This window comes from Panthera uncia, chromosome X (assembly GCF_023721935.1).
Source record: "Panthera uncia isolate 11264 chromosome X, Puncia_PCG_1.0, whole genome shotgun sequence".
Classification (NCBI taxonomy): domain Eukaryota; kingdom Metazoa; phylum Chordata; class Mammalia; order Carnivora; family Felidae; genus Panthera; species Panthera uncia.
This window is the reverse complement of record NC_064817.1, coordinates 38,799,773-38,826,547: the sequence shown is the minus strand read 5'-3', so window position 1 is coordinate 38,826,547 and position 26,775 is coordinate 38,799,773. Positions and strand designations below refer to the sequence as shown.

Below are 26,775 nucleotides of genomic sequence, written 5' to 3'. Positions count from 1 at the left end.
TGTTCTGCGGCCCCGAAAATGCCCTCTGTGGTTTGGTTGACAAATGAAGTCTCTCTGGAAAACGTGAAAAGCGTTAGCTGAGCTGTCCATGCACATTTCAGTCTAGGGCGATCTGCTTCCAAAGTAGAGGGCTGTTTCATGACATCCTCCTACCCCAGTCATCTCTCCCTCCCCCTTTCTTTGTCCACTGGGGCAGTTAATGTCACCATGTCAGATATTCAATACGAACAGGATGATTTCTAAAGGTAGAAACACCGCCGATGCCCTTAGGGGAGACTGGTGGCGGGGCCAATGTGGGGGGGGGGAATCATCCTCTCAGACACCTAGCTTGGTCCCCACTGTGAGTCCTAAGAGGCACATCACAAAGCCGACCGTGCCATCTGTTGTAAGATGGAATCTGGAACCAGGGCTTCTGGAAGGTCAGCTTGCTGATCCAATAAGCATGTGACTTCCCGTTCCACTTTGGAAAAATAGGGAACTTGACACGTTTCACGTTTCACGCCTGCCTCTTGATGTTGATTCTGAAGATGAGTTCGTGTAGGAGCGAGTCTGTCACATGCTATGAAAGTGGTATCGCTGACTTCTGATCTCTTACATTGGTTTTTAAGTGAAACTCTGGCCCCGCCCATGTCCGGTGCTGTGCGCTCCGACAGTCAGTCGAAGGAACCTAGTGGCCAAGAGTTAGAAACAAGCTTTCTAATCTGAATGTGCTTTCATAGTAGCTGAAGAGACCTTCCCCTTTCTAAAACCCAATAAGGACAATACGCAGAGACATACTCTAGAAAGCTCTGCTAGTCTCTCACTAGGAAAAGCAAGTAGGGCTCTTCTCTTTGACAATCTTTTTCAAAACCACACCTAGAAATCAACGCCTTTTCCCTCTTTCGATTTTCATAAGGAGAGCTTTTTTTTTATATATATATATATACTAACACGTCTCGTCACCCAGTGCTAGCAGCAATCGTGAAAAGCAAAACCAAAGCTTTTGATGTTAGTTTTATTTTTGTAAGCAGGGTTATAACCATGGCCCACATGGAGCACACAGGCGGCCACTTTTCTGCCGCATTTTGAAAAGCCCCGAAATGCACATCAGAGCACCCGGCAGGGGCCGTCTTCTCTTTCGGATGGCCGCCTTTTAAAACAGGTTACACGGAATTGCCAGTTGCCAGGGTCAGTGGAAAACGACTGGGCGTGTACATACGTTGGAGGAACTCCGCATCTGCTGTCTAAAGCACTGAAAATTTGAGACCCCCGTGCTACTGGGTGACCGTCCGACGGCTTGGACATTTGGGGGTGGACTTCTGTTGCGATGGTTCCAGCTGTGGGCTTCGGGGAAGCAGAGGAATGATTTCCAGTCGTATGGGTGAGAAGTCTATGGATTCGGAATTCAGCACTGAAATCACTGCTTCAAAGCCTGTCACTTCAGGATCACTTCCTCCTAGGTTGTCTTTTTATTTTTTTACTTAGGAAGTTTCACTGTGTCCAATAAAATGATCGAATGGGAAGGCCACCAAGATTCATTTAATAGCTGCAAAGCAATTTTTAAAAATAGAATAGGATGGATTTACCATGGGACGACAGGACTGTCCGGGGGTGGGGGTGGGGGCACTTTTTATAAAGCACTTCCATAATGTAACTGGGGAGAATGTTATCTTCTGTTTCCATTCATCAGTAGCAAACCGGTGGTTTTATAAAATTAACAGTATAGTATGTTATATAAATAAACATGTTCCATGAAATAAAAGTATGTTTAACTGTGAAAAGGTGAGGACTTGGAGTTGTCAGCAACCTTTATGTGCAATAAGGAAAACCGAGGTTAGGCCCCCAAAGTGCTAACTTTCCCTAGCATTTTACTTAACGTTTGCCTTTGTGTATATGTTTAGATTGGTATTGTAAATCTAGCCACACGTCTTCTGGCCTTTGACCGGTAGTTAACACGTTTTTCTCAAAGCTTTTTTTTTTTTTTTTTTTTTTTTACAAAACTCAAAATAAAAAGATTCACTGGCTGAGCTCATCTTGTGTTTGCATTTTATAAGTATCGTCAGTTAGTAGAAGAATGCTGCGTGATCCTTTCCTCAGTGTGTTTCTAAGACAAAGTAAGGCTAGCCAGCCCCTCTGGACCCAATCCGGCCCACCACCTATTTTTGTAAATAAAGTTTTATTGGAATGCCCTAGGCGCCTTCATTTGCACAATGTCTGTGAGTGCTTTCATGCAGAGCTGGGTAGCTGTGACAGAAGTGAGCAGGTATTTGTGCATAAAGCTCAGACCATTTACTATCTGACTTTCTACGGAAAAGGATTTTTGCCAGCCCCCGATTCAGGTGCTTTAAACCTTAAGTTTTAAAACAGGGTCTAAAAAATCACAGCAACTGGGGCACCTGGGTGGCTCAGTCGGTTGAGCCTTCTGACTTTGGCTCAGGTCATGGTCTCATGGTTCGTGGGCTCAAGCCCCACGTCGGGTTCTGTGCTGACAGCTCGGGGCCCGGAGCCTGCTTGGGATTGTGTGTCTCCCTCTTCCTCTGCCCCTCCCCCACTCAAGCTCTGTCTCTTTCTCGCTCAAAAATAAACACTAAAAAAAAATTTTTTTTTTTAATCACAGCAACAGATTTCGGAGATTTTTTTGAAATGTGCCTTAGGATTAAGAGAAACACTTTAAATCTGGTCTGTGTTGTAACTTCTGGCCTACAACAGTTGTTAACAGGCTTTGAGTGTTGGATAACTGCTAAGGCTCTTGAACTCAATATAGTTTCCTTCATATTCCTTTGTATGTAGACTAGCTTCTCCCTCCCACCCTACCCCCCCCAACCACGCAACTGAACTTCATCATGAAATCTGCATCCTAGCAAAACAAAACAAAACAAATCTTGTTGTTAACAACGACCCCGGGGTCATTTAATAGCACAAAAACAAAAACACCAGACAGAAAAACTTGAAAGCAAAATCTTGTTTCGGGTCCGTAGGGTTCTCCCACCCCAGGGAGAGAAATTACTTTTCAAAAATTGGTTTGGGGGCAGGTATAAGGGGGGGGGCTATTTGAAGAAAAGCCGAATGAGTCCACTTTAAACCAAATCGCGTCTCTTCTTTGTCCCGACAACGCGCTGTTGCAACGGCTCCAGGAGAGGCAGGTTCGGGCTGGGAACTCAAGCTCTTCCTATTTTATGGGCATAATTATCCACATTGTGCGGTCACTTCCTTACTGAAAACTGCGTTGCAACCAACGCATCGGTCATTATCTAAGAGCTCACGATATCCCCGCGCTGCAGAATTGCACAGCTGTGGGTACCAAGCCAAGTCGCAGCCTGTGACAGCGTGAGACACCGCCTCCACAGTGTGGCTTCTCCGGTGCTGGGGCAACATGCTGAGCGCCCCGGTTCATGGTGACTGACCTGGAAGGGAAGGAACAAAGGACGTTTGAACTTCAGGACACAGAAATCCACAGACAGAAAAGCCTGTTGAACCCTGACGTCGTAAAGGCCTCTTAAACATGAAGCCTGTGACCTTCCGTATGGAAGCTGCATCATCCAGTGCTGGGAATCCACACCGAGGCAGTAACTGTCATTTCTGCTTTGTGAGGACAGGCCAGGAGAAAATGTGGCCCAAGAGGTGTTTGGTGAGGATTAAGATAGGAGAACGATGGGCACCCCCGTCCGCATGACTGCGCTTTCTGCAACTGCTGCTGGAGGGGGCACCTGTTGGGAAGAGAACGTTCTTTTTTTTTTTTCTTTAATGTTTATTTTTGAGACAGAGAGAGCACAAGCGGGGTAGGGGCAGAGAGAAAGGGAGACAGGGAATCTGAAGCAGGCTCCAGGCTCCGAGCTGTCAGCACAGAGCCCGATGCGGTGAGATCGTGACCTGAGCCGAAGTCGGACCTTCAACCGACTGAGCCACCCAGGCGCCCCGAGAAGAGAACTTTCTGAGACCAGCTGCGTAGAGCGGGGGAAGGCCTGGGATCAGAGCAGTACCTTCAGGCACTGACCACGGCACCCTCCATCCTTCACACATGCATGATAAATCATGCCAACAAGAGTCGGCTGTTCCCTGAAACGGGGGCTGTCTGTAGGCAACAAGTCCAGCTTCCTACTTTGCGGCATCTGAACTTTACTCTTTGTCTCCTTACAATACCCTGCGCTAGTCCTGCCACCAGTTTCTTGCTCCCTTGTGATCCTACCCCTTGCCCTGGCCATGTGCCAGATTTGACATTATGTTTTAACGTGCTGAAACTGGCCATCGGCTCAAGAGGATTAGTGACGCCGAGCTTGGGGAAAGAAGCGTCTTCAAGATGATGAAACGTGTGTCGTAAAGATTCATACGGACAAGGTAATTTCGGGGCGCCTGGTTGGCTCAGTCGGTTCAGCGTCTGACTCTTTGGTTTTCGCTCAGGTCATGATCTCACGGATTTGTGAGTTCAAGCCCCGAGTCAGGCTGTGCGCGGACCGCTCACAGCCTGCTGGGGATTCTCTCTCTCAAAAAATCAATAAATATATATAAAAAAAAAAATTTCCAGAAGGGTTAGCGCTAGTTCCAGATAAGCCAGAGTAAATGCCCTTCTCCTTATTCCTTGTACAAAGTTTAACTATAATCCCCGCACATGATATGTAAGACAGAGATAAAACTCTAAACGGTGGGGGAAAGAAGGTGGAGCGACCACAGACAATAAGGGACGATGGAGCCATGAGTTCCCTGGGTTGCCTTTCTGTTTCCCCTGTGTCCCGGAATAGACACTGAAGATGCCAGCAGGCCGGAAACGTAAATGGTCACACACACACACACACACACACACACAATCCCCCCTCCTGTCAGCAGAGGCCCAGGGGAAGCTAGGACTTCTAGATTACCGCCCCCACCTGCCAGGAACCAGGTGGTGCACCCCTTCCTCCCCCAGCAGTGTCCGCGGAGACCTGCTAAAATAGATGTAAATAAAATTCAGAGATTCAAATGTATCCCAAATAGGATACAATTTAAAAACCACTTGGGGCGCCTGGGTGGCGCAGTCGGTTAAGCGTCCGACTTCAGCCAGGTCACGATCTCGCGGTCCGTGAGTTCGAGCCCTGTGTCGGGCTCTGGGCTGATGGCTCGGAGCCTGGAGCCTGCTTCCGATTCTGTGTCTCCCTCTCTCTCTGCCCCTCCCCCGTTCATGCTCTGTCTCTCTCTGTCCCAAAAATAAATAAAAAACGTTGAAAAAAAAAATTAAAAACAAAACAAACAAAAAAAAAAAAACAAAAAACCACTTGTCCGGGCGCCTGGGGCGCCTGGGTGGCTGAGTTAAGCGTCCACCTTCGGCTCAAGTCATGATCTCGTGGCTCATGGGTTTTCAGCCCCCACTTAGGCTCTGTGCTGACAACTTGGAGCCTGCTTGGGATTCTCTCTCCCTCTCTCTCTGCCTCCCCCCTGCTCACACTTGCTCGCTTGCTCTCTCAAAATAAATAAACATGAGGGAAAAAAATACACTGCAGGGGTGCCTGGGTGGCTCAGTCACTTAAGTGTCCAACTTCGGCTCAGGTCATGATCTCATGGTTTGTGGGTTCGAACCCCATGTCAGAGCCCACTTGGGATCCTCTGTTCCCCCCTCTCTGTATGCCCCTCCCCCACTCATGCTCTTTCTCTCTCTCTCTCTCCTCCCCCTCTCTCTCAAAAACAAGTAAACATTAAAAAAATCACTTATCGAGCCAAGAACCAGGGAAATTTCAACTTGAATGAGAAAAGGTGAGTGACAGGTGCCAACACTGAACCAACACAGACTCTGGAATTATCTGCAAATGATGTTAAGCCACTCTCATAACTATGCTTCAGTTAGCCATCAGGAACACGCTTGATACAAATTTAAAAATAGAAATTCTTGGCAGGAAAATATTTTTAAAAAAAGAACCAAATGGAAAGTTTAGAGCTGTCAAGTACAATAACCAAAATTGTAAAAGCCTACTAGATGGGGGGCACCTGGGTGGCTCAGTCGGTTAAATGTCTGACTCTCGATTTTGGCTCAGGTCACGATCTCACAGTTTGTGACCAAGTTGGACTCTGTGCTGACAGCTCAGAGCCTGCTTAGGATTCTCTCCCTCTCTCTCTGCCCCTCCCCGACTCGTGCTTGCTCACACACGCACTCTGTCTCTCAACATAGACATTAAAAAAAAAACACTGCAGGGGCACCTGGGTGGCTCATTCGGTTGAGCGTCTGACTTCGGCTCAGGTCATGATCTCACAGCTCGTGGGTTCGAGCCCCCTGTCGGGCTCTGTGGCGACAGCCCGGAGCCCGGAGCCTGGAGCCTGCTTCAGATTCTGTGTCTCCCCCTCTGTCTGCCCCTCCCCGGCTTGTACTCTTTCTCTCTCAAAAATAAATAAACTTAAAAAAAAACCCCTGCAAATAAGATGAATTTTTTAAAAAATTTTTTTAACGTTTATTTATTTTTGAGACAGAGAGAGACAGAGCATGAACAGGGGAGGGTCAGAGAGAGGGGGAGACACAGAATCCGAAGCAGGCTCCAGGCCCCGAGCTGTCAGCGCAGAGCCCGACGCGGGGCTCAAAATCATGAACCGTGAGTTCATGACCTGAGCTGAAGTCAAACGCTCAACTGACTGAGCCACCCAGGCGCCCCGAAGATGAATTTTTTTTTAAATATTCAAGTAACTAACAGGAAGGCACAAAAAGGGAAATGGGAACAAAAAACAGGGAACAAACACTAATCAAGTTTTATAAATGGCAAATTGAAGCCCTATAATATCAATAATAACATTAAGTATCAGTGGTCTAAGTTCACAGATACACAAAAAGAGATGAGCTGCGGCGCCTGGGTGGCTCTGTCGGTTAAGTATCCAACTCTTGATTTTGGCTCGGGTCGTGATCTCACGGTTGTGAGATCGAGCCCTGAGTCAGGCTCCAAGCTGGGTGTGGAGCCTAAGACTCTCTCTGTCCCTCTCCCTCTGCCCCTCCCCAATTCTCCAGTGTGTGTGCTCTTGCTCTCTCTCTCTCTCAAAAAGAACAAAAACAAAACCAAAAAGAGACCAGTAGAATGGTTTTAAAAACATGACCCAACTATATGCTGTCTACAAGAAATTCACTTCAAATACCTTATAGGTAGGTCGAAAAGTCAAAGAATGAAAAGCATTAAGCCATACAAACATTAATTGAAAGGGGAATCGGTGGTGCGAGACCCAGACACTTGCCACAGAGGGGTCTAGTGAGCTGCTGCCATAGCCAAGTCCAAGGTCACCAAGCAGCTTACAGGTTTTCAGGTTGCAGCGGTGCTAAAAGTGGGGGATCGTTCAGGTCAAGTAAAGAACAAGTGCTTTGAAACAACAATGCCATCATTTCGGAATTTCTACAGGTGGTTCGAGGAAATTGCTACAGTTATTGAAATTGTGTGAAAACTGATGACTTGGTTGATAAATTGCTACTTTTAAAATAAATTTTGTTTGAAGTTTATTTGAGAGAGAGAGAGAGACACACACAGCGCAGGCGGGGGAGGGGCAGAGCGAGAGGGAGACTGAGAATCCCAAGCGGGCTCTGCTTGGAGCCCGATGTGGGGCTCGAACTCACGAAACCGTGAGATCCTGACCTGAGCTGAAACCAAGAGTCGGACGCTCAACTGACTGAGCCACCCAGGTGCCCCAATAAATTGCTACTTTTAAATAATAATCAGACAAACAGGAATTCGATAGTGGTGATCAATGTACAGCCTTCCGAATGTGCTGAAAGCCATTGAATCGAACACTTTCAAGGGTGAACTCTGTGGTATGTGAATTCCATCTCAATTTTTAAAAATCAGAAAAAAGGAAGAATGGTTATATTAATATCTGGTAAAATAAACCTTGGAGCAAAGAAAATTACCAGGGACAGCAAAGGACAGTATGTAATGGTAAAAGGTTGAACCCACCAACAAGATAGCAATCCTAAATGTGTATATATGCAGCAAACAACAGAACTTCAATTTTTTAAAAGCAAAACCTGAAAGAACAGAAAGGAGAAATTGACATGCTCACATCTATAGTGGGACACGTCAGTACCTCTCTCTCTAACAAGTGATACAATTCACTAGACAGAAAATCAACAATGATATAGAGGAACGAAATAATACCATCAACCAAGCAAGACTGAATTGACATTTATGCAACATTCCACCTAATAACAATAGAAACACATTCTTTTTGAGCACGCAGGGAACATTCACCACCTAGACCATATCCTGGTTCATAAGACAAACCTGAACAAATTTCACAGAATTGAAATGATAATACAGAGTGTGTTCTCTAATGATGAATCAAACTAAGAATCTATAGTAGAAAAAGAGCAAGAAATTTTCTAGACCCTTGGAAATTAAAGAACACACTTGTAAATAATCTGTGGAATATTAAACAACACCAATATATTGAATTAAAATGAATACACAACATATCAAAATGTGTGAGACACAGACAATGTAGTGCTGAGAAGGAAATTTATAGTATTAGATGCTTACTAGAAATGATGTAAGGTCTCAGATGGATGATCAACACCCACCTCAAAAAACAAGATGAGGGGCGCCTGGGTGGCGCAGTCGGTTAAGCGTCCGACTTCAGCCAGGTCACGATCTCGCGGTCCGTGAGTTCGAGCCCCACGTCAGGCTCTGGGCCGATGGCTCGGAGCCTGGAGCCTGTTTCCGATTCTGTGTCTCCCTCTCTCTCTGCCCCTCCCCCGTTCATGCTCTGTCTCTCTCTGTCCCAAAAATAAATTAAAAACGTTGAAAAAAAAAATTAAAAAAAAAAAAAAACAAGATGAAAATAAATACAAGAAATCAGTAAAACTGAAAACAGAAAAACATTAGAGAAAATCCATGAAACAAAGCTGGTTCTATGAAAAGATTAAAAATTAGATAAATCTTGGGGTTCCTGGGTGGCTCAGTCGGTTAAATGTCTGACTTCGGCTCAGGTCACGATCTCAAGGTTTGTGAGTTTGAGCCCTGCATCGGGCTCTCTGTTGTAGCGTGGGATCCTGTCTCCCTCTCTGTGCCCTTCCATCCCCTTTCTCTCAAAAATAAATAAACATTAAAAATTTTTTTTAACTTTTTAAAAATATTTATTTATTTTTGAGACAGAGACAGAGCATGAACAGGGGAGGGGCAGAGAGAGAGGGAGACACGGAATCCGAAGCAGGCTCCAGGCTCTGAGCTGTCAGCACAGAGCCCAACGCGGGGCTTGAACTCACGAACGATGAGATCACGACCTGAGCCGAAGTCGGACGCTCAACCGACTGAGCCACCCAGGCGCCCCTAGATTAAAAAAAAATTTTTTTTTAAGATATGTTGTGTATGTGTGTGTGTGTGTGTGTATTTTTTTTGTGCGTGTATGTGTGTATATATAGATACACACACAAACATACACACACAATGGAATATTAACCAGAAGAAATGAGATCTTGCCATACGTGACAACATGGATGGACCTAAAGGGTATTATTGCTAAGTGAGATAAGTCAGAGAAAGACAAATACTGTGTAATCTAAAAAAGTAAAGGTACAAACAAAACACATTCATATTGAGACCAAACAGGTGGTTACCAGAGGAAAGGGGGTGGGGTGGGGGAATCGGTGACATAGGTGAAGGGGACTAAGGACACTGAATTTCCAGTGATAAAATAACTAAGTCACAGGCATGCAAAGGACAGCATAGGGAACGTAGTCAATAATATTTTGTAATAACGCTGCATGGTGACAGATGGTGACTATACTTATCATGGAGATCACTTTGTAATGTATATACATGTCGACTCTTAATACTGGAACCTAAGACTTCAATTTAAAAAAAGACCTACTCTGTATGATAACAGGAAGGAGATGATTTTATTTATTTATTTATTTAATTTCAGAGAGACAGCACATGTGGGAGAGGGGCAGAGAGAGGGGGAGAGAATCGAAGCAGGCTCCGCACTTAACAGTGCAGAGCCGGATGTGGGACTCGAACCGGCAAAACCATGAGATCATGACCTGAGCTGAAACCAAGAGTTGGACGCTTAACTGACTGAGCCACCAAGGGGCCCTGAAAAGAGATAATTTGAAAAAGTTAGTGCAACTAATTTCCAGAATTATAGAGATTTCAGTACATTACTGTTTTGTGAAGCATGTGGAAAAGGGTTGTTTTAAGAAAATGTGGCCTTGAAGTGTGAAGTCTTTCCTTCATGCTCAATTCACAAATTTGCTTGCACTTTTACTTCTTTAAAAATGTTTTAAACATTTTTGAGAGACAGACTGCGAGTGGGGGAGGGGCAGAGAGAGAAGGAGACACCGAATTCGAAGCAGGATCCAGGCTGAGTTCTCAGGACAGAGCCCTACCTGGGGCTCAAACCCACAAACTGAGAGATCATGACCTGAACCGAAGTCAGGCTTGACTGAGCCACTCAGGCGCCCCCACCTTGCGCTTTTAGGAAAAGGATTGTTGGGGCGCCTGGGTGGCTCAGTTGGTTTAAGCATCCGACTTCAGCTCAGGTCGTGGGGGTTGATGCGTTTGAGTCCCCCCATGGGACTCTGCGGTCAGCACTTCAGATCCTCTGTCCCCTCTCTCTGGCCCTCCCCCGCTTGTGCGCACTCTCCCTCTCCGTGTCTTAAAAGAAATAAATAAACTTAAAAATGTATTTAAAGAAACGATTGTTTACTTACAGATTCAAAGTCATACTCCCAAGAGTTGCGTGTATTTTCCCTCAGGTGCGGCAGTTTCCCTGATTATTTAAATGAGCAGCCGGGCCCTAAACGCAGCTGGTTGGCTAGCCTCAGTGCCATCAAAGGGAACGGAGCCTCACTGCGATTGCGATTGCGTGCAGTTGGCTTGGCCCAGGCTCCCTGCCCTCCGGTAGAATAACTCAGGGAGGCACGCGCTTAGCATTTTAATCACACATCGGCCAACCTTCGAAGCTGGCATGGGGGAGGGGGGAAAATCAACTTCCTGCTGGCTTTCAAGTTTGACGACAGAACGGCCACACCAAATGAACTTGCAGCCCTGCCGCTCTCGGTGGCCTTCCTGGCCCGGCTGGAGTCAGGTACGGCCCCCCCTACCCCCCCCCCCCCCCCCCCCCGCCCCCCCCCCGGCCCTTTTCCAAGTTTTTCTTCGTTTCGCCTCCGGAGGTACGCACGTGTCCCGGCCCACACAGTTGTGCCAGGTGAGGCACCCCGGTTTGATCACCCCGAAAGCTGCTTCCCAGATGCTATGAGTCGGTGCGACGACGTGGTGCTTGGGCTGGGGGGGGGGGGGCTGAGATTTCCGGGTATTCAGCAGGGCCCCGCTATCACGGGTGAATTACTTTCCAGCCCATTGTAACAGCCTTCCTCCTGGATCCCCTCCAGGGCAGATGGGCTGAGGACGGGCGTTAGGCTCCTTTTCAGTGGCCACGAGTGCTCGTGGGGTCTTCTCCCAACACCCCAGCCCGGCCTCACCCTCTGTGGACGGCGTTCCTGACATTATCTGTCAACCCGTTTTTAAGTTTTCTTAACCCTCCTGTTTTAACCCCCAATGGGTGAAATGCGGCGCTAAGGAAAACGGAAATGACTGACAGTGTTTACGACAATAGGGCCATTAAGATTTTTTTTTTTTTTTTAAGGAAGATGCTTGGGGATGATGTTAAAATAATACTTGAAACCCCAGAAATGTCAAAGGGCAAGCACTCCCTCACTGTGACTCTAAAGAGAAATGTAATAGGAAACATTTAGTTTGCTAATACAACCGCACCCCCCAAATAGCTAGAAATGTACTTAAATAGCATAAACGTTATAAATTATTTCCAGACTTTCCGTCTGACAAATCAAGTGGCAGGGCGGAGGGGGGAGGAGTGTTGCCACTATATTTGCACTAGTGGGATTTAATCCTTGAAGCAACTCTCACTTAAATTGAAAACAGGGACTGAATTAAAAAAAAAAAACCCACAGGGGTGCCTGGGTGGGGCAGTGGGTTAAGCATTGGACTTGGGCTCAGGTCATGATCTCACCCTTCGTGAGTTCAAGTCCGGCACTGGGCTCTGTGCTGACAGCTCGGAGCCTGGAGCCTGCTTCCGATTCTGTGTCTCCCTCTCTCTCTGCCCCTCCCCCGCTCGTGCTCTGTCTCTCAAAAATAAACAAATGTTAAAAATTTTTATTTTCTATTTTTATTTATTTTTAATTTTTTTAATGTTTATTTTTGAGACAGACAGAGCACAAGCGGGGAAGGGGCAGAGAGCGGGAGACACAGAATCTGAAACAGGCTCCAAGGCTCTGAGCTGTCAGCACAGAGCCCGACGCGGGGCTCGAACTCACAGCCCATGAGATCATGACCTGAGCCGAAATCAGACACTTAACTGACTGAGCCACCCAGGCGCCCCCCCAAAAATTTTTGTAAATAAAAAATAAATTAATAAATTAAAAAAAAAACACACACACAAACAAAAACGGGTGCCTAGGGAGTAGGGGGAGAAACTAGGGGAGGAGCCACTTGCTGGCAGCTGTCCAGGAGCTGAACTGCCCCCCCCCCGCCCCCCTCCCTGCTCACCGTGCGAGAAAAGGACTCACCTCTCCACTCCAGAATTCCAAGGAAAACCTCAACCCATGCGAGTCATTTGGTCAAGCTCCAGAGTCAGCCGGAGCCCAAATTAAATGGCCATTATACTTCCCCAATAGAACGGGATCAAATAATGGCATGTTTCTAGTTTTATTATGCCCACCCCCAGCGAAAAATGTCCCAAGTTTCTGAGCTCGCTTGAGAACAAAATGAATAAAATGTGCTCCAAACCAGTATTTATAAAACTTGGAAACCACTAAGTCTGCCTAAGTTGGCTTTTGTTTTTTCCTTTCATTGAGCTGCTCCGAGGTCTAGTTTTAATTGGCATACATAATTGCTTTTGTGAGTAAAGTTGTTCCCGACTCAAGTAAAGGAACTGAGTCAGGATCTTAGAACATAGATTTGATCGCCCACCTGCACATGTTTGTCATCTACCAAGTGGGGGGCGGCTCGGGTTAGTGTGGCTAGGAAGTGAGGGAGCTTGGATCTGTCATTCAGGCAGCCCTTTGGCTCCCACAGGGGCTACTGGTCCGTGGAGTTAGCTGCAGGTGGGGGAGGCGGTCCCTGGGGTGCCCCCCCCCCGATCAACTTTAGGGTTCACAGGTTAGGATGTCTAGCCAGTATACGGCGTCCGTGCCCATCTCTTCCTGTAGAGTGAGGCACCGTGTCAGCTCTACCCGGATCCAGCCCTGTCCAGAGTTCAGTGGGGGATAAAATGGCCCCATGGCCAAGAGCAGGTTCACGTTGGCACAGGGTGTTGGCGTGGGGAAACCACTCTTCCCCTGGGCCCGTAGGACTGCCGGAAATTGCCATATTTAGGAGCAGGATGTGAATTTTTCCTGAGTTCAAAACTATTTCTCTTTCCCTTTGTTGGGAAATAAAAAGAAAAGAAATGTAAAAGGAATTCAGTAGTGCTGGGAATGCTGTTATCTTTGGGAGAGTGTGCTTGTGTGGGGTTTTTTTCAGCCAACCACCTCCTTTTTTGCGAGATAGTCCCCTTTGCCATCCCTAGCTGGGGGTGGGGTGGGTGAGTGGGGGGGACAGGGCACAGAAAGACAACAAAGGGTAACCTTTTTTATTGTTTGCAGAACCTGAAAAAATGTATTATTTTCCTTTATTACATCCATGTTGGTGATATCCTTCATTAGAGCAAGAAAGGGCCATCTACTTTCATCATGCTTCTAAAATCCGTACATTTAACATATGCCAGCTCTAGGCTGTCTGAAAGGAAGTCCTATTTTTAAAACACTCTTGATTTTAGTAGTTTTGGCTTACTGTTCCCATGATCTCTCTGAAACGGTGACGAGTCCTTTCTCGTAAAGTCTGGTCTCAGCCATGGGGAGAGTGACCTCAAAAGCTCTGGGGTCTTTCTCCCTGCAGCTCACCTGATCTGTCTGGTATGTAAAAACTGCTTCAGTTGGCCTCCTCCCAAGTTCACGCTGGCACCTGCTCCCGACTTCCTTCAGTTTACCACCTTTACAAAAGAACTCACGGTCCTGAGCCCCTACCTGCTCCCTACACCTTAACAAACGTTTCTGTCATGTTCCGTTTCTGACTTTTCAGGTAGGCTGGTTCCTCTGCTTCTGGCCTGCTGGTTGCCACGACCAAATGACATTAATCACACCATGTGAATCTCTCCAAGCTGGCCTTCTAGACAATCTCATTTCCGGCCGGATTTGAGGCATCTGGCCAGCAGGGCCCAGGGACTGCCCTGCGTCCTCATGGCTCGCCCGGTGCCTTCTGGGGCTCCTTTTAGCACTGCTGTCCGAAAGAAAGGCTTAATAGAAAGGGCTTCCATTGCACGCACAAACACACGTCTGCCTCAGTGGCTGTTTCCAGAATGTCGCCCTACAGCAAAGCTCCTTGCTACTCATGTTGATTTCAGGGGAGGGCAGTCTGTTCACTCTGAACGCGGTCATCCTTGAAGTCAGACGTGGTGGTCGCCCTTCACAGCCCCTTAACCCCCTCACTGAGAAATATCCACTATCAGCATCCAGCACGACAGTCTTTAATGTGAACGAGGGCAGCTGCAGAAGCTGTCACACCCGGATGCTGGCGTGGTGCCTGCGGGGCCGGGGGCGGAGCGGGGGGGGTAGGCAGGGAGCAAAGCTGAAGGGTTCCAATTCTCATGAAGACATCCCTGAGCTCTGCAACTTTTCTCCAATTGAAACTGCTTCCTGTTCGGCTCCCAAAGGGTTCTCCACTTCCCCATGTTCTTGAACTTGGGCCAGGGCTATTTCTTAGTCCTTACTGTTCTTACTCTATACCGCACCTAGGCAGAAATGTTTCTCTCAATAGAGCCAATTCCTTCAGTTCCACTACAAAGCAAGAGAATGACGAGCCAGGAGACCTCTGAGAGAGAGAGAGGGAGGGAGAGAGAGAGAGAGAGAGAGAAAGAAAAAGAGAGAAGTTCATTTCTTTTCTCTTTACTTTAAAAAAATGTTTATTTAGGGGCGCCTGGGTGGCTCAGTCGGTTGGGCATCCGACTTCGGCTCAGGTCACGATCTCACGGTTTGTGAGTTCGAGCCCCGCGTCAGGTTCTGTGTGGACAGCTTGGAGCCTGGAGCCTGCTTCGGATTCTGTGTCTCCCTCTCTCTCTCTGCCCCTCCCCCACTCATGCTCTGTCTCTATCTCAGAAATAAATAAAACATTAAAAAAAAATTTTTTTTAAGTTTATTTAGAGAGAGTGGGGAAGGGGCAGGGAGAGAGGGAGAGAGAATCCTAAGCACGCTCCACGCAGGGCTCGAACTCACAAACCACAAGACAATGGCCTGAGCCAAAATTGAAAGCCAGATACTTAACCGACTGAGCCACCCAGGTGCCTGGAGAGAGGTTCATTTCTAAGTCACTTTGTTCAGCTGGAACTCAGACCCATAAAAGACGAGTTGTGCGTTTTTCAGTTTCTGGTCTTCTCCGGGCTGTTCATGCTGCCAGCAGCCTGAGAAAAGGCATACTGAGGAATTTTAAGCCAGCTGCTTATAAATGTTTTTTAAAAGCATCGCTCGGACTATTTATATGACATTTGTATTCATGGGAAGAAAATCTCTGCCCAGACTGAAAAAAACCTCTTTGAAAACCCTCTGAATCCTTCCTCAACAACTGCAAAGGGGCATTTGTGCCCTCCCGCTGCCCCAGACAACAAAGAGCGCTCTCAGGAGCACCGAGACCGTGCACAACGGGTTAAACCTTATTTAAAATCAGCCAAATCCCCCCAGTGATAGCATCCCGAAATAGTGGAAGTTCAAAGTCAATAGGTAGAACCCACTGCAACACCACCACAAGGCCAGTCCTAAGCCGGCGGTCACGTGTCTGCCTGGTTTTATATAAAGATGATCATTTTGATTTCACAGTGTACCCAGTCCTTCAGAAGGGATCACGGGAACGACACCTGTCAAATACATGTGGAGTCCAGGAGGCTAAGAAGGTGATTTCGTCGGGGCATCCTGGTCACCACAACCGGACATGTAGGCAATTATTTACGGTCTGAGAGGCGCTGTGGGATCAGAGAGAGCCCGGGCTCTGGGGGGAAGCGTTTTTCCACCCATCACACTAGCCAAGATGAAAAAATTAGGGAAAATCCACGTTGTTGAAAGTCTGGGAAACAGACACTCCCAGAAATGCTGGGAGTGAACACTAGAGCAACTTCAAAGAACTTTACCTCTCAAAATGTAAAAAGTGTGCACCCTTTGCTATGCAAGGTCACCTGTAAAGCCATCCTACTGTAGCATTTTTCTTAGACACATACTTAACACGCACGATTACAAATGTAGCAATGAGGGGCGCCTGGGTGGCTGAGTCAGTTAAGCGTCCCAACTCTTGATTTCAGCTCAGGTCACGATCTCACAGTTCACGAGATCGAGCCCCGCGTCAGGTTCTGCGCTGACAGCACAGAGCCTGCTTGGGATTCTCTCTCTCTCTCTTTCTCTGCCTCTCTCTGTCTCCCCAAATCAATAAACATGAAAAAACGTAGCAATGTCACGTTGGGACTGGGAACTAATGAAATATGTTAAAGTACACTCCTATAACGTTTTACCAAGTTTCATTATTTTAGTTCTGTAACCTTTATTAGTTTTTAATTTATTTTTGAGAGAGAGAGCGTGCACGCAGGGGACGGGCAGAGAGAGAGGTGGGGACAGCGCATCCAAAGTGGGCTCCACGCTGACAGCACGAGCCCAGTGACGGGCTGGATCTCGTGAACCAAACCGTGAGATCATGACCTGAGCCATCCAGGTGCCCCGATTCCTGTACCCTTTGTATCCTACCTCACACATTAGATTTTGTCACTGGATTAGTGGAAGCAGAGGAATCCAGTTCACGATTTTCTGAAACACTGGCACAAAAAAGGTAAGAGAACAGTGCCTTAGAAAAGATTCTTCGTAAAAGATCATCAGAAAAACCCCTAAACAAAAGCTAAAGAATCATGACGTTTAATCTGAATAGGTAAAAACTTATTACAGCGAGCTGGTACTAAGTTTCTTGCTTAAGCCCATAAATCTTTCCCTAAACGTTACTGATCCTCTAAAGGATAAGTGCATGAACTCAGCAGTACGTTATGACACTGCTAGCTGCTGGAACATTCCACAGAAAAACAGAAAATAATTTTGTAAGAACATAATGGCAACCATCAGCAGCCGGTATTCTCAGACTTTCAAATTCCTGAAAGCATATACAATTTTAGTCTCGAAACAGTCAACATTTTTTAAAAATCCAGCTTTCAGAATGAAAAGCAACCTCCCCTCCCGTCTTTTCACCAGCACAGAGATACTGAAAGAGTTCCTAAAAATGTCCCTAAATAGCTTATGGAAAGAAAAATATGGCTTTGTATTTATTTTTGAAAACTTTTTAAATGTTTATTTTTTGAGAGAGAGTGAGCGAGTGTGCATGTGAGTGTGGGAGGGGCAGAGAGAGAGGGAGACACAGAATCCGAAGCAGGCTCCAGGCTCCGAGCTGTCCGCACAGAGCCGGACGTGGAGCTCGAACCCACGAACCACAGGATCAAGACTTAAGCCGAAGTCAGACACTTAACTGACTGAGCCACCCAGGGGCCCCGCCCTCATATTTATTAAATGCAGTCACTACTGAGACTCTCCAAAACACAGGTGACATCCGTGCCCTCGGCTGGTGGCCACGGGCTGGCGGAGAGAGAATGTACAGCAGCCGACGAATTCCCCGGGGGTGTTCTGTCCAGCGCCGGACTTCGAGGACTTGCCCAAAATAGCGATTTAGAATCTGGAACTTGTGACTTCTCTCCACCCTCTTCTTCAGAGTCACGTTCTTGATTACTCTCATCAGAGCCGTCATGTTTCTGGACTTAAGCAGATGGAAGCAAAAATGCACGATAGCATGGAAATTGGTGCAGCCACTACGGAAACCAGTATGGCAGTTCCTTGAAAAAGGTAAACCCACAACCGCCACATGATCGGGGAAGTCTACTTCTGGGTATTTCTCCAGAGGAAACAAAAACACTGACTCAAAAAGATACCTGCACCTCCGTGTTCACTGTGGCATTATTTACAATAGAGGAATGCATAAAGAAACTACAGCTTAGATGTACACGATGCAGGATTATTCAGCCACAAACCACAAGGGAATCTCGTCATTTGCGAGAATATGGATGGCTCTTGAGAACATCATGCTTATGAAATAAGTCAGATGGAAAAAAGACAAATACTGTATGATCTTACTTATGTGGGGAATCCAAAAACAAACACACTCAGAGAGAGAGCAGGTTGGTACTTTCCAGAGCCAGGCGGGCGAAATGGGCGAAAGGGGTCAAAACGCACAAACTTCCAGGTATAAAATAAATAAGTCGTGGACATGCAGTATGGTACACTTGAAAGTTGGTAAGAGAGTAGATCTTAAAAGTTCTCATCAGAAGAAAACAAATTAACTACAAGCGGAGGCAGACGTTAACTAGACTGTGATCGCTTCACGATGTACGCAAATATTGAATCAGTAGTCGTTCACCTGAAACTAACACGGTGTCCTATGTCAATTATCTCTCAATTAGAAATGTTTTTTTTTAATTATTTTTTTAAAATTTTTTTTAACGTTTATTTATTTTTGAGACAGAAAGAGACAGAGCATGAACGGGGGAGGGTCAGAGAGAGACGGAGACACAGAATCCGAAGCAGGCTCCAGGCTCTGAGCTGTCAGCACAGAGCCCGACGCGGGGCTCGAACTCACGGACCGCGAGATCGTGACCTGAGCCGAAATCGGCCGCTCAACCGACTGAGCCACCCAGGCGCCCCACTCAATTAGAAATGTCTTAAGGAAATAAAAATAAGAAGACTGAACTAGACCGCAAAGGCTAACTATGTTTGATTTCACATAAAACGTTTCTAGACAGATACCCCAAGACATGTCTGTCTTCTAGGAAACACATGTGGTTGCTTCTGGGAAGTAAGACTGGCAGGTTATTTTAAGTTTTAAGCTCTTTCTCCACCGTGTGCTTATGTTATTTGTAAAATAATTTTAGATGCTAGTTTCAAGATAGAGAGCACCTGATTGCAATCCGCCGGCTGTGTTATCCTTGACAATTACCCAACCTCTCGGAGCTGGTTTCACCATCCAAAAATGGGGATACTGTGTACTTCATAAGGCTGAGGTGAAGACACACTCAGACAACACGCATTAAGCATGTAACAGTGCACAAACTAGGCACGCAATAAATGTCGCCTCCTCTCAGCTCCAAGAAGCCCTGAAAATCCTCTTGACCTCCTCTTCTTACTGGTAAGAACACTAAAGCCAAAAAAGGTTTAGGGACTTGCCCAAGGTCAGTCAAGAAGTAACCACAGAGCTCCTGGGTGGCTCAGTAGATTAATCGTCCGACTTTGGCTCAGGTCATGATCTCACGGTTTGTGAGTTTGAACCCCGTGTCAGGTTCTGTGCTGACAGCTCAGAGCCTGGAGCCTGCTTCAGATTCTGTCTCCCTCCCTCTCTGCCTCTCTCTCTCTCTCTCTCTCTGTCTCAAAAATAAACATTAAATTTTTTTTTTTTAAAAAAGAAGTAACCACGAGAGGGGTGCCTGGGTGGCTCAATCGGTTAAGCATCTGATTCTCGGTTTTGGCTGAGGTCATGATCTCATGGTTTGTGAGTTGAAGCCCCGCATCAGCTCTCTGCCCACTTTGGATCCTCTGCCACCCCCTCCCCCCACCGACTCTCACAAAAATAAATAAACATTTAAAAAAAAGAGGTAACCAGAATGGCCAGGTTCAAAATCCTGGGTTCCTGCACCTTAACACAAAAACGGATTTTCATATGTGCCAAGAAATGACTTGGTTACTACCTTATGGCCACACCTCACTTCGCAGGAGCAGCCTCCTCCCCTGCCTCACCTGCCACACTTGACTGAGTCTGGATTTTTCCTAAACACCAAATCCACCATCAACTGAGGGGGTCCTGCTTGGGAAGGCAGCCCCACCCACAGGGGAGCTCGGAGAATGTCTTGATCAGAGGCAGCACTAACCTCACAAGGGGACATTAAGGATTTGGATGTGGACGGGTTTTAAAAACCTGTTTCACCTTTCAGTGCCTGGGTGGCTCAGTTGGTTACGCATCCAACGTGGGCCGGGGTCATGATCTCATCGTTCTTGAGTTGGAGCCCCACACTGGGCTCTCTGCTACCGGTGCAGGAGCCTGCTTTGGATGCTCTGACTTCCTGTCTTCCCCTCCCTAGCGTGTGCTCTCTCTCTCCATCTCCCTCTCTCTCAAAAAAAAAAAAAAATTTAAAAAAATGCTTTGTTGGGGATTTGGTGGTGGCTGGTCATTTCTTTTTCTGTCTGGATAGTGTCCTTAGAAAGCTTTCTGATCGTTGGGTTATTAGTTTACAGCGCGCTTACCTCCTTTTCTAAATTCATTCAAAGGGCCCATCTATATCTTGTCAAGAACAAAGACCAGGGTGTCTTTTTTTTAATTTATTTTGAGAGAGAGAGAGAGTGTGTGTGCATGGGAAGGGGTAGAGAGAGAGGAAGAGAGAGAATCCCAAGCAGGCTCCACACTGGCAGCCCAATGAGGACTCGAACTCGGAACGGTGAGATCATGACCCCAGCCAAAACCAAGAGTTGGACGCTTAACTGACTGAGCCACCCAGGCACCCTAAGACCAAGGCCGCTTAAATGCCTACAGGAATGACATCTTGGGGCTTCCCAAGGGCAGAAATCAAAGGGAGACACGCTGAAAAGGACAGGACAGCACATGGGTCTGTTTAGAATAGCACCGGATCGCGGGCACAATGATGGATTATTAAGAAGCTAGAGACAACAAAGCATTCGAAGGAATGGGAGAGAGTGATAAATGGGGCCATGAATAATTGAAGATGTTTTTCCCTTTCCATATTAACACCCTCCAGCTTCTTGGAACCTCAGAGCTCCAAGTGCCTTTACTTAAATTGCTGTGGCCCACAGTTCTCTGCTCATCAACAGCCCTTCAGTCCCTATCTGGATCTTGTTCCAGGGGCAAGAGCACCGCCTGGGCGATGACCCATGACCAGTCCAGGTCCCACCGTGGTTCTCAACTTTGGCCGCACAGTACAATCCCCTGGGGAGCTTTTAAAACACCCCAGTGCCTCGGGGCCCCTGGGTGGCTCAGTCGGTTGGGCATCTGACTTTGCCTCAAGTTGCGATCTCATGGTTTGTGAGTTTGAACCCCTCATTGGGCTCCGTGCTGCGGGCTCGGAGCCTGGAGCCTGCTTCAGATTCTGTGTCTCCCCCTCTCTCTGCCCCTCCCCAACTCGCGATCTGTGTCTTTCTGTCTCAACTATAAATAAATATTAAAAAAATAAGTAAAACATTCCAGTGCCTGGACCCCACCCCACACCCGTAAAATCAGAATATCTAGGAGTGGAGTTCAGGTACTAGCATTTGAAAATCAACCAATCAATCAAGCTCCTCAGGTGAATGTACTGTTCGGGGGGGGGGGGGCCTGAGAATCTCGGGTCTAAGCCGATCACAAGGAGCCCCCTCCTTTTCCCCAATTAATGGGCTAGTGCCGGTCACGTGACCAAGTGTTAGCCAGTGAGAGGTCAAAGGAAGTCGGCTGGGGGTGGGGGTTCTGGGAAGGTTTTATAACCAGATTGAAGGAGAGACAGGCGAGGGAAAACTCCTCCACCCCTTCCTTACCCGCTAACCAGCTTCCTTCCTGCATTTTAACAACGCTGCAGCGTCCTTGTGTGAGGAAGTGATGCTCGTTGCCGAGGCTATGATCTTGTAGCCTTATCCTTGGAAGGATAAGCTGGTAAGTGAAAGCCGAGAAGGTGGAAAAGATGGAATAGTACTTGGGGACTCGGGTTGATGGCGCTCTGGTCCCCACCCAGCCTGGAAAAAAAGTGCACTCCCTCCCTCCCTGCCAGATCCTGGCTGTACGGAATGGACCATCCAGAAGGTACTCGGGTGAACTGACGCGGAGCACCCTTCCCCCTTCACTGCTGAGCTTAGGGGTGTCACCAGCTAGACCCCAATGCCTGACTTTTACTGCCACCTGCATGTACTCACTGACCTTTGTTCCACATTTTCCCTTAAACTCTTCTTTCCAGCTTCTCTCTTAGGCAAATGGGAACCAAAACCACCCTGACCAGTTTGAGCCTAACCCCTCCCCACTCGCACCTGTGGACCCCGGAGCGACCTCTAAAATGACCTACAACTATCAGTACCTCGTTGTAATATAAAGTCTCCGCCCAAGGAGGAGCATAAGCCTCATTGACATAACATACAGGGCGTGGATACGCATGTTTCCTTAAGGCGCATGCGAAGCCGCAGCACGGCGACACCCCCCCCCCCCCAACCAGGCTCCCCCATCTAAATATTCGTCCTGACCCTTGGGGAGTCATGGCTTTGGAAGTTATTCCCGTGCTCTCCTTACTTGATGCAAATAAAGTTTCCCTTGTGCAACAACTCCACCCGGTGTGTTTGCGACTCAGCAAGGAGCAAACCCCCCCTGGTTCTTGGGTCACAGGGCACGCGATGATGTCCCATGTGAAGGACAGCCAGGGGGAAGGTGAATAGGTGCCGTGGGCAGCCCGGGGATGTTTTATGGATTTGTCCAGTGGCTGGAACTCACTAACAATAAAGCTAATTGTGTCTCCCACTCCAGCCTGGCCGGGGTGCCAAAGGTACCGCCAGGGGAAGCCAAGGGGCCCAGAGAAGGAGAGATTCTGAGCTCTGGGGTCTAACACCAAGGCTACCCCACCCTCCCCAGCCCTGGTGTGACTTTGGGCAGGTCACCTGGCTTCTGTGAGTCCTGGATTCGTCATCTGTAAAACTGATGATAGGCCAAAGTAATGGCACGTGTACAGTGCTTAGCTTGATGCATGGCATGTGAGGATCCATTCCCTTCCCTAGAGCAGGGCGTGACAGGTTTTTGGAAAGTCCTGGCCAGCGACGTTACCTTTCTAGGAACCAGGAATACATGCATTTTAACAAATCCACTGTTTCGCTGGGGGTGACATGGTAGCGGCCGAAAATTTCAGCAGAAGTGTGGGAAGGAGGGCTCAGTCACTAACGTGCGGAAGAGCCTAAAGCTTGCTCCCAAATGTCCCTGCAAAGGGAGCCTCGCTGGCCTTCCAAACAGCAGCACCAGCGTCTGCTCCCATAATCACTGTTACCCACACGGATTCTAACTTCCTAGAGGATGAAGATTATACACTCTGTCCTCCTCTCTGTTCTCTTTCTTACCTTGCCCCAGCCAGAGCTGAATAACTGATAGTAAAAATGAAAACCATAAAGGTTTCTGGGAGATAGTTCTTTTTTAAAGTTTATTTATTTTGAGAGAGAGAGAGAAAGAGAGCATGCGAGCCAGGAAGGGACAGGGAGAGAAAGCAAGAGAGAGAAAGAGAATCCCAAGCAGGCCCTGAGCTGTCAGCACAGAGCCCAATGTGGGGCTCGAACCCACAAACTGTGCGATCATAACCTGAGCCATCACTTAAAAGACTGAGCCACCCAGGCACCCCCCCCCCCCTTTCTTAAAGTCATAAAATGCTGCAGAATTCGTCCTGGAGAGGCTTTCTTCCCTCAGGCCTGAGAGAGAGGGTGAGGGGCTGGTTCATTACTTACATCTGCAAAAACAGGATTAGCAGATGAAAGGATGTTTTTGTTAAGACGTGACAAGTCACACTGTGCCTTACCTTCCTCTGCTCTGGAAATCAGGAAAGAACACAGACTTCCTAGCAATTACAGAAACTGACCCAGAAAACCACTTGATTGCTGGGAGCAAACTCGCTCTGCAACCCTGGTCTATTAAAGAACAACAAAATCCATCTTTATTAACATCTTCCACTTTGTCCTCAGAGCTTCATCCCAGGGGAATACTGAATTACACCATAAAATAATGAATGGAAACTTAAGTCACTTCCGCCCTCGAGGCTTGGCTTTTCCTCCTCCTCCTCCGGACTGCACAGCGCAGAAGGCTGCACCCTCCCAAGGCACAGAGTTGCACTCAGTTTGGGGAAACACGTTCCCATGCCACTAACTAGACCCCTAAGGTCAGCATCATGCAGAACAAACTCTTCCCTCAGCCCAACCATGTACGGACACTGAACACATTTTGAGGTCATTTATGGCCTATCTTAGCGTCTTACGACACATGCTTTATAGAGAAAGAACAAAAAATCGAGGGTGGGGGCTGTCTTTTCACAGCCAAAGGTGCTACTGTCCCTCTAAAGGTTCCATCTCTCAAAGGGATGCGGCAGAATGCGGGAAGCCCGGCGCTAAGGTCTTGTGGGCACTAGAGGAAGCTGACCAGGCAGCTTTTGTGACCTGATGTGAATGGGATGTGGTCAAATATCCTGCAAACGCCAGCCTTTGGGGGGCGGGGGGAAGGAAAATGCTACAGGAGCCAGAAGAAAGCAGAGTCCATTCTCTGCGACCATATCAGACCCTGAGGCACACACACGTGCAAAAACCGTTTCAAGAGAGGCCTTTGTGCACCTGTATGCTTGGTAACTTAGAAGGAAAGCCCTGGAGCTGAGCATGAGAGAGAGACAGAGAATAAGTATGAAACAGATTAGGGGTAGGGAGGAGAGGAGCCCATTAACTGTGCACCAAACCCCGCTTTGGGCTTTCTCCGTGTTGCCAAGTTTCCCCACAGGACAGAGCGGTGTCAAGGTTAAAAAAAACAACAACAACAACAAAACAGCTTCAAATAGTCCCCGAAATCCGATACTTTTCATGTCAATTTCCAGTCTCAAGTTCCATTATGACTGTTTCAAATCTTTGCTCTCTTCAGACCTCTTCCCTCCTCTCCCTCTCTTCCCCCTCCCTCTCCTCGCCCCATGCTCAACAGGTGACCGACCTTACCTCCTACTTCATAGAGGGGACCTATGTTCCACCTCAGCCAAACTTAACCCCCTCCCTCTCGTCGCAGGGCCCTCCTCGGAGGGGGCAAGTGGCTAAGCTGGAGATCCCGAGACTCTTCCAAATTCTACCAGCAGCGCTTTCCCACCCGCTCGAATCTATTCAGACACGGTGAGATCTGGGATGGCACCCACCCCCACTTCCCCCCCACACCCCCCGCAGGCTGGTCTGAGCTCCCCAGAGGCCCTTCCCTAGCCCGAACCTTACCCGGATCCGTCCCGGGGGCGCACGACGGGGGGCTACGTGGCGCCGTCGGCCTCGGTCTCCAGCGGCTTCTCCTCATCCACAGGCGGCTCCAGGTCGTCGTCCTCTCCGCTGCGAGGATAGGCCAGCAGACGCATGGCTGGAGCGCAGGCCGCCTCCACCTGGCGCACCTGCTCTCGGCTCAGGCGCTCCCTCCAGGCGTGCACGGCCTCGCGGGCATCGCGCGCCGACAGGTGGAAGGGTCTGTCTGCGCCGTAGGCCGCGCCCCGCGTCATGTTGAGCGCGAAGGCTTCGAGGGCGGCGAGCGCGCGCAGCCCGGAGAAGCGCAGCAGGCGGCGCAGCTGGGTGCGCGGCTGCCGCACCAGGTCCTCGTAGCGCAGCCTCAGGTAGCGGCGCCGCAGCCAGGCGGGCGCTCCGCGCGCGAACAAGAGATCGCGCAGCCAGGCTTCGCAGATGACCTCGAGCGCGCCGGTCAGGAAGAAGTCGGCGCGCGGTGCGGCGGGCAGGGCGCGGGACTGGCCCCCGGGCCGAGCGCCCACGCCGTGCGCCAGCAGCACGCGGTGGAAGCGGTCGCCCCGCTGGCGGGTGCGCAGCACCTGGATGCTCTCGCGCAGCAGCCCCTGCCTGGACTTGAGGCGCGAGTTGTGCACGGCCCGTGGATCACGGAAAAGCTGCACCACCTTCAGGTTGAGGCCGGGGTCACGCAACAGAGGCACCAGCACACCCAGGTCGAGGAGGCGCACGTCCTTGATGACCACCACCGGATACTTGCGGCACTCGGCCTCCAGGGCGCGTAGAGCCACGGGCGGGCAGCTGCGCTCGCAGGCGGCATCTTCGACGAGGCCGACCTCGGCGCGGGCACGGGGCGCGCCGGGGCAAAGCGGCGGCGAGCAGATGACCTTGTTGGTCCGCCAGCGGAAGAGGGCGGCCGTGGTGAGATTGGCCGCGCCCGGGGCGCGCGCGGCGGGGTCCCCGGGCGGCGAATACAGCCGCAGCACCGAGAAGTCGCAGCGGAAGAGGGAGCGCAGCATGTCGCGCAGCGCGCCCTGCAGGCTCTCGGCGTCGCCCGGATACAGCGCCTGCCATAGATGCCACATGGGCTCGTACAAGTAGAAAACGTCCGGGTGCTGGTTAAAGAGCTCGCCCAAGAACGACGAGCCGGTGCGCCAGGTGGCATGCACGTAGATGTGCTGCTTCTCGCGAGACACCGCCTCCGCGACATCGCCGCTGAGGTTGCCCGGGGACGGGGGGGACGGGCCCGCGCCCCCCGAGGCAGCCGGCCGCCCCTCGGCGCCCTGCTCGCGCTCGTCCGCCGCCGCCGCCTCCAAGCTCCACACTCCCAGGCTGTGCTGCAGGCCCGGGCAGTGCCCCGCGCCCTTGTCGCCGTCGCGGCCGCCGTCCAGTACGGAGGGGACGAGCAGCAGCACCAGCGTGTAGAGCACCAACAGCAGCGCAAACTTGCAGTACTCCCGGCGCCGCCGCCGCCGGCCCTTCATCGTTCACCGAGCCCCCCACCCTGCGAGCGGGTGGGGCGCCCGTCCTCTCCCCTTCCTCACAAATCCCGTCCCGAGCCCGCTCCTCCGGCCTCTTCGGGGCCCTCTGCGCCGGGAGGAGCGGAGCCACCCGCGCCCTGCATCCACAAGGGGAAACTTGGGAGGCGATGGTGCTGGTGTCGGCGCCCCTGCCCTCTCTCGGCTCAGCCGCTGGAGAGCCGCCTATTGGCTGGTTTGGCAGCCGCCCGC

General features: G+C 49.2%; 1 protein-coding gene across 1 annotated transcript; it reads right to left on the bottom strand.

Annotated features, from left to right (window-relative positions):
• Positions 1-1,936: 1,936 nt before the first annotated feature.
• CHST7 (carbohydrate sulfotransferase 7) lies at positions 1,937-26,720 on the bottom strand. The gene is made up of 2 exons (XM_049644592.1): positions 25,037-26,720; positions 1,937-3,383 (listed from the first exon to the last, which is right to left on the bottom strand). The coding sequence occupies exon 1, from the start codon at positions 26,527-26,529 to the stop codon at positions 25,069-25,071; it is 1,461 nt and encodes a 486-aa protein (XP_049500549.1). The 5' UTR covers positions 26,530-26,720; the 3' UTR covers positions 1,937-3,383; positions 25,037-25,068.
• Positions 26,721-26,775: the final 55 nt, after the last annotated feature.

What these genes read in the sequence shown, in the direction of transcription:
- CHST7 (XM_049644592.1), bottom strand. Translation starts at nt 26,529, where the DNA reads ATGAAGGGCCGGCGGCGGCGGCGCCGGGAGTACTGCAAGTTTGCGCTG.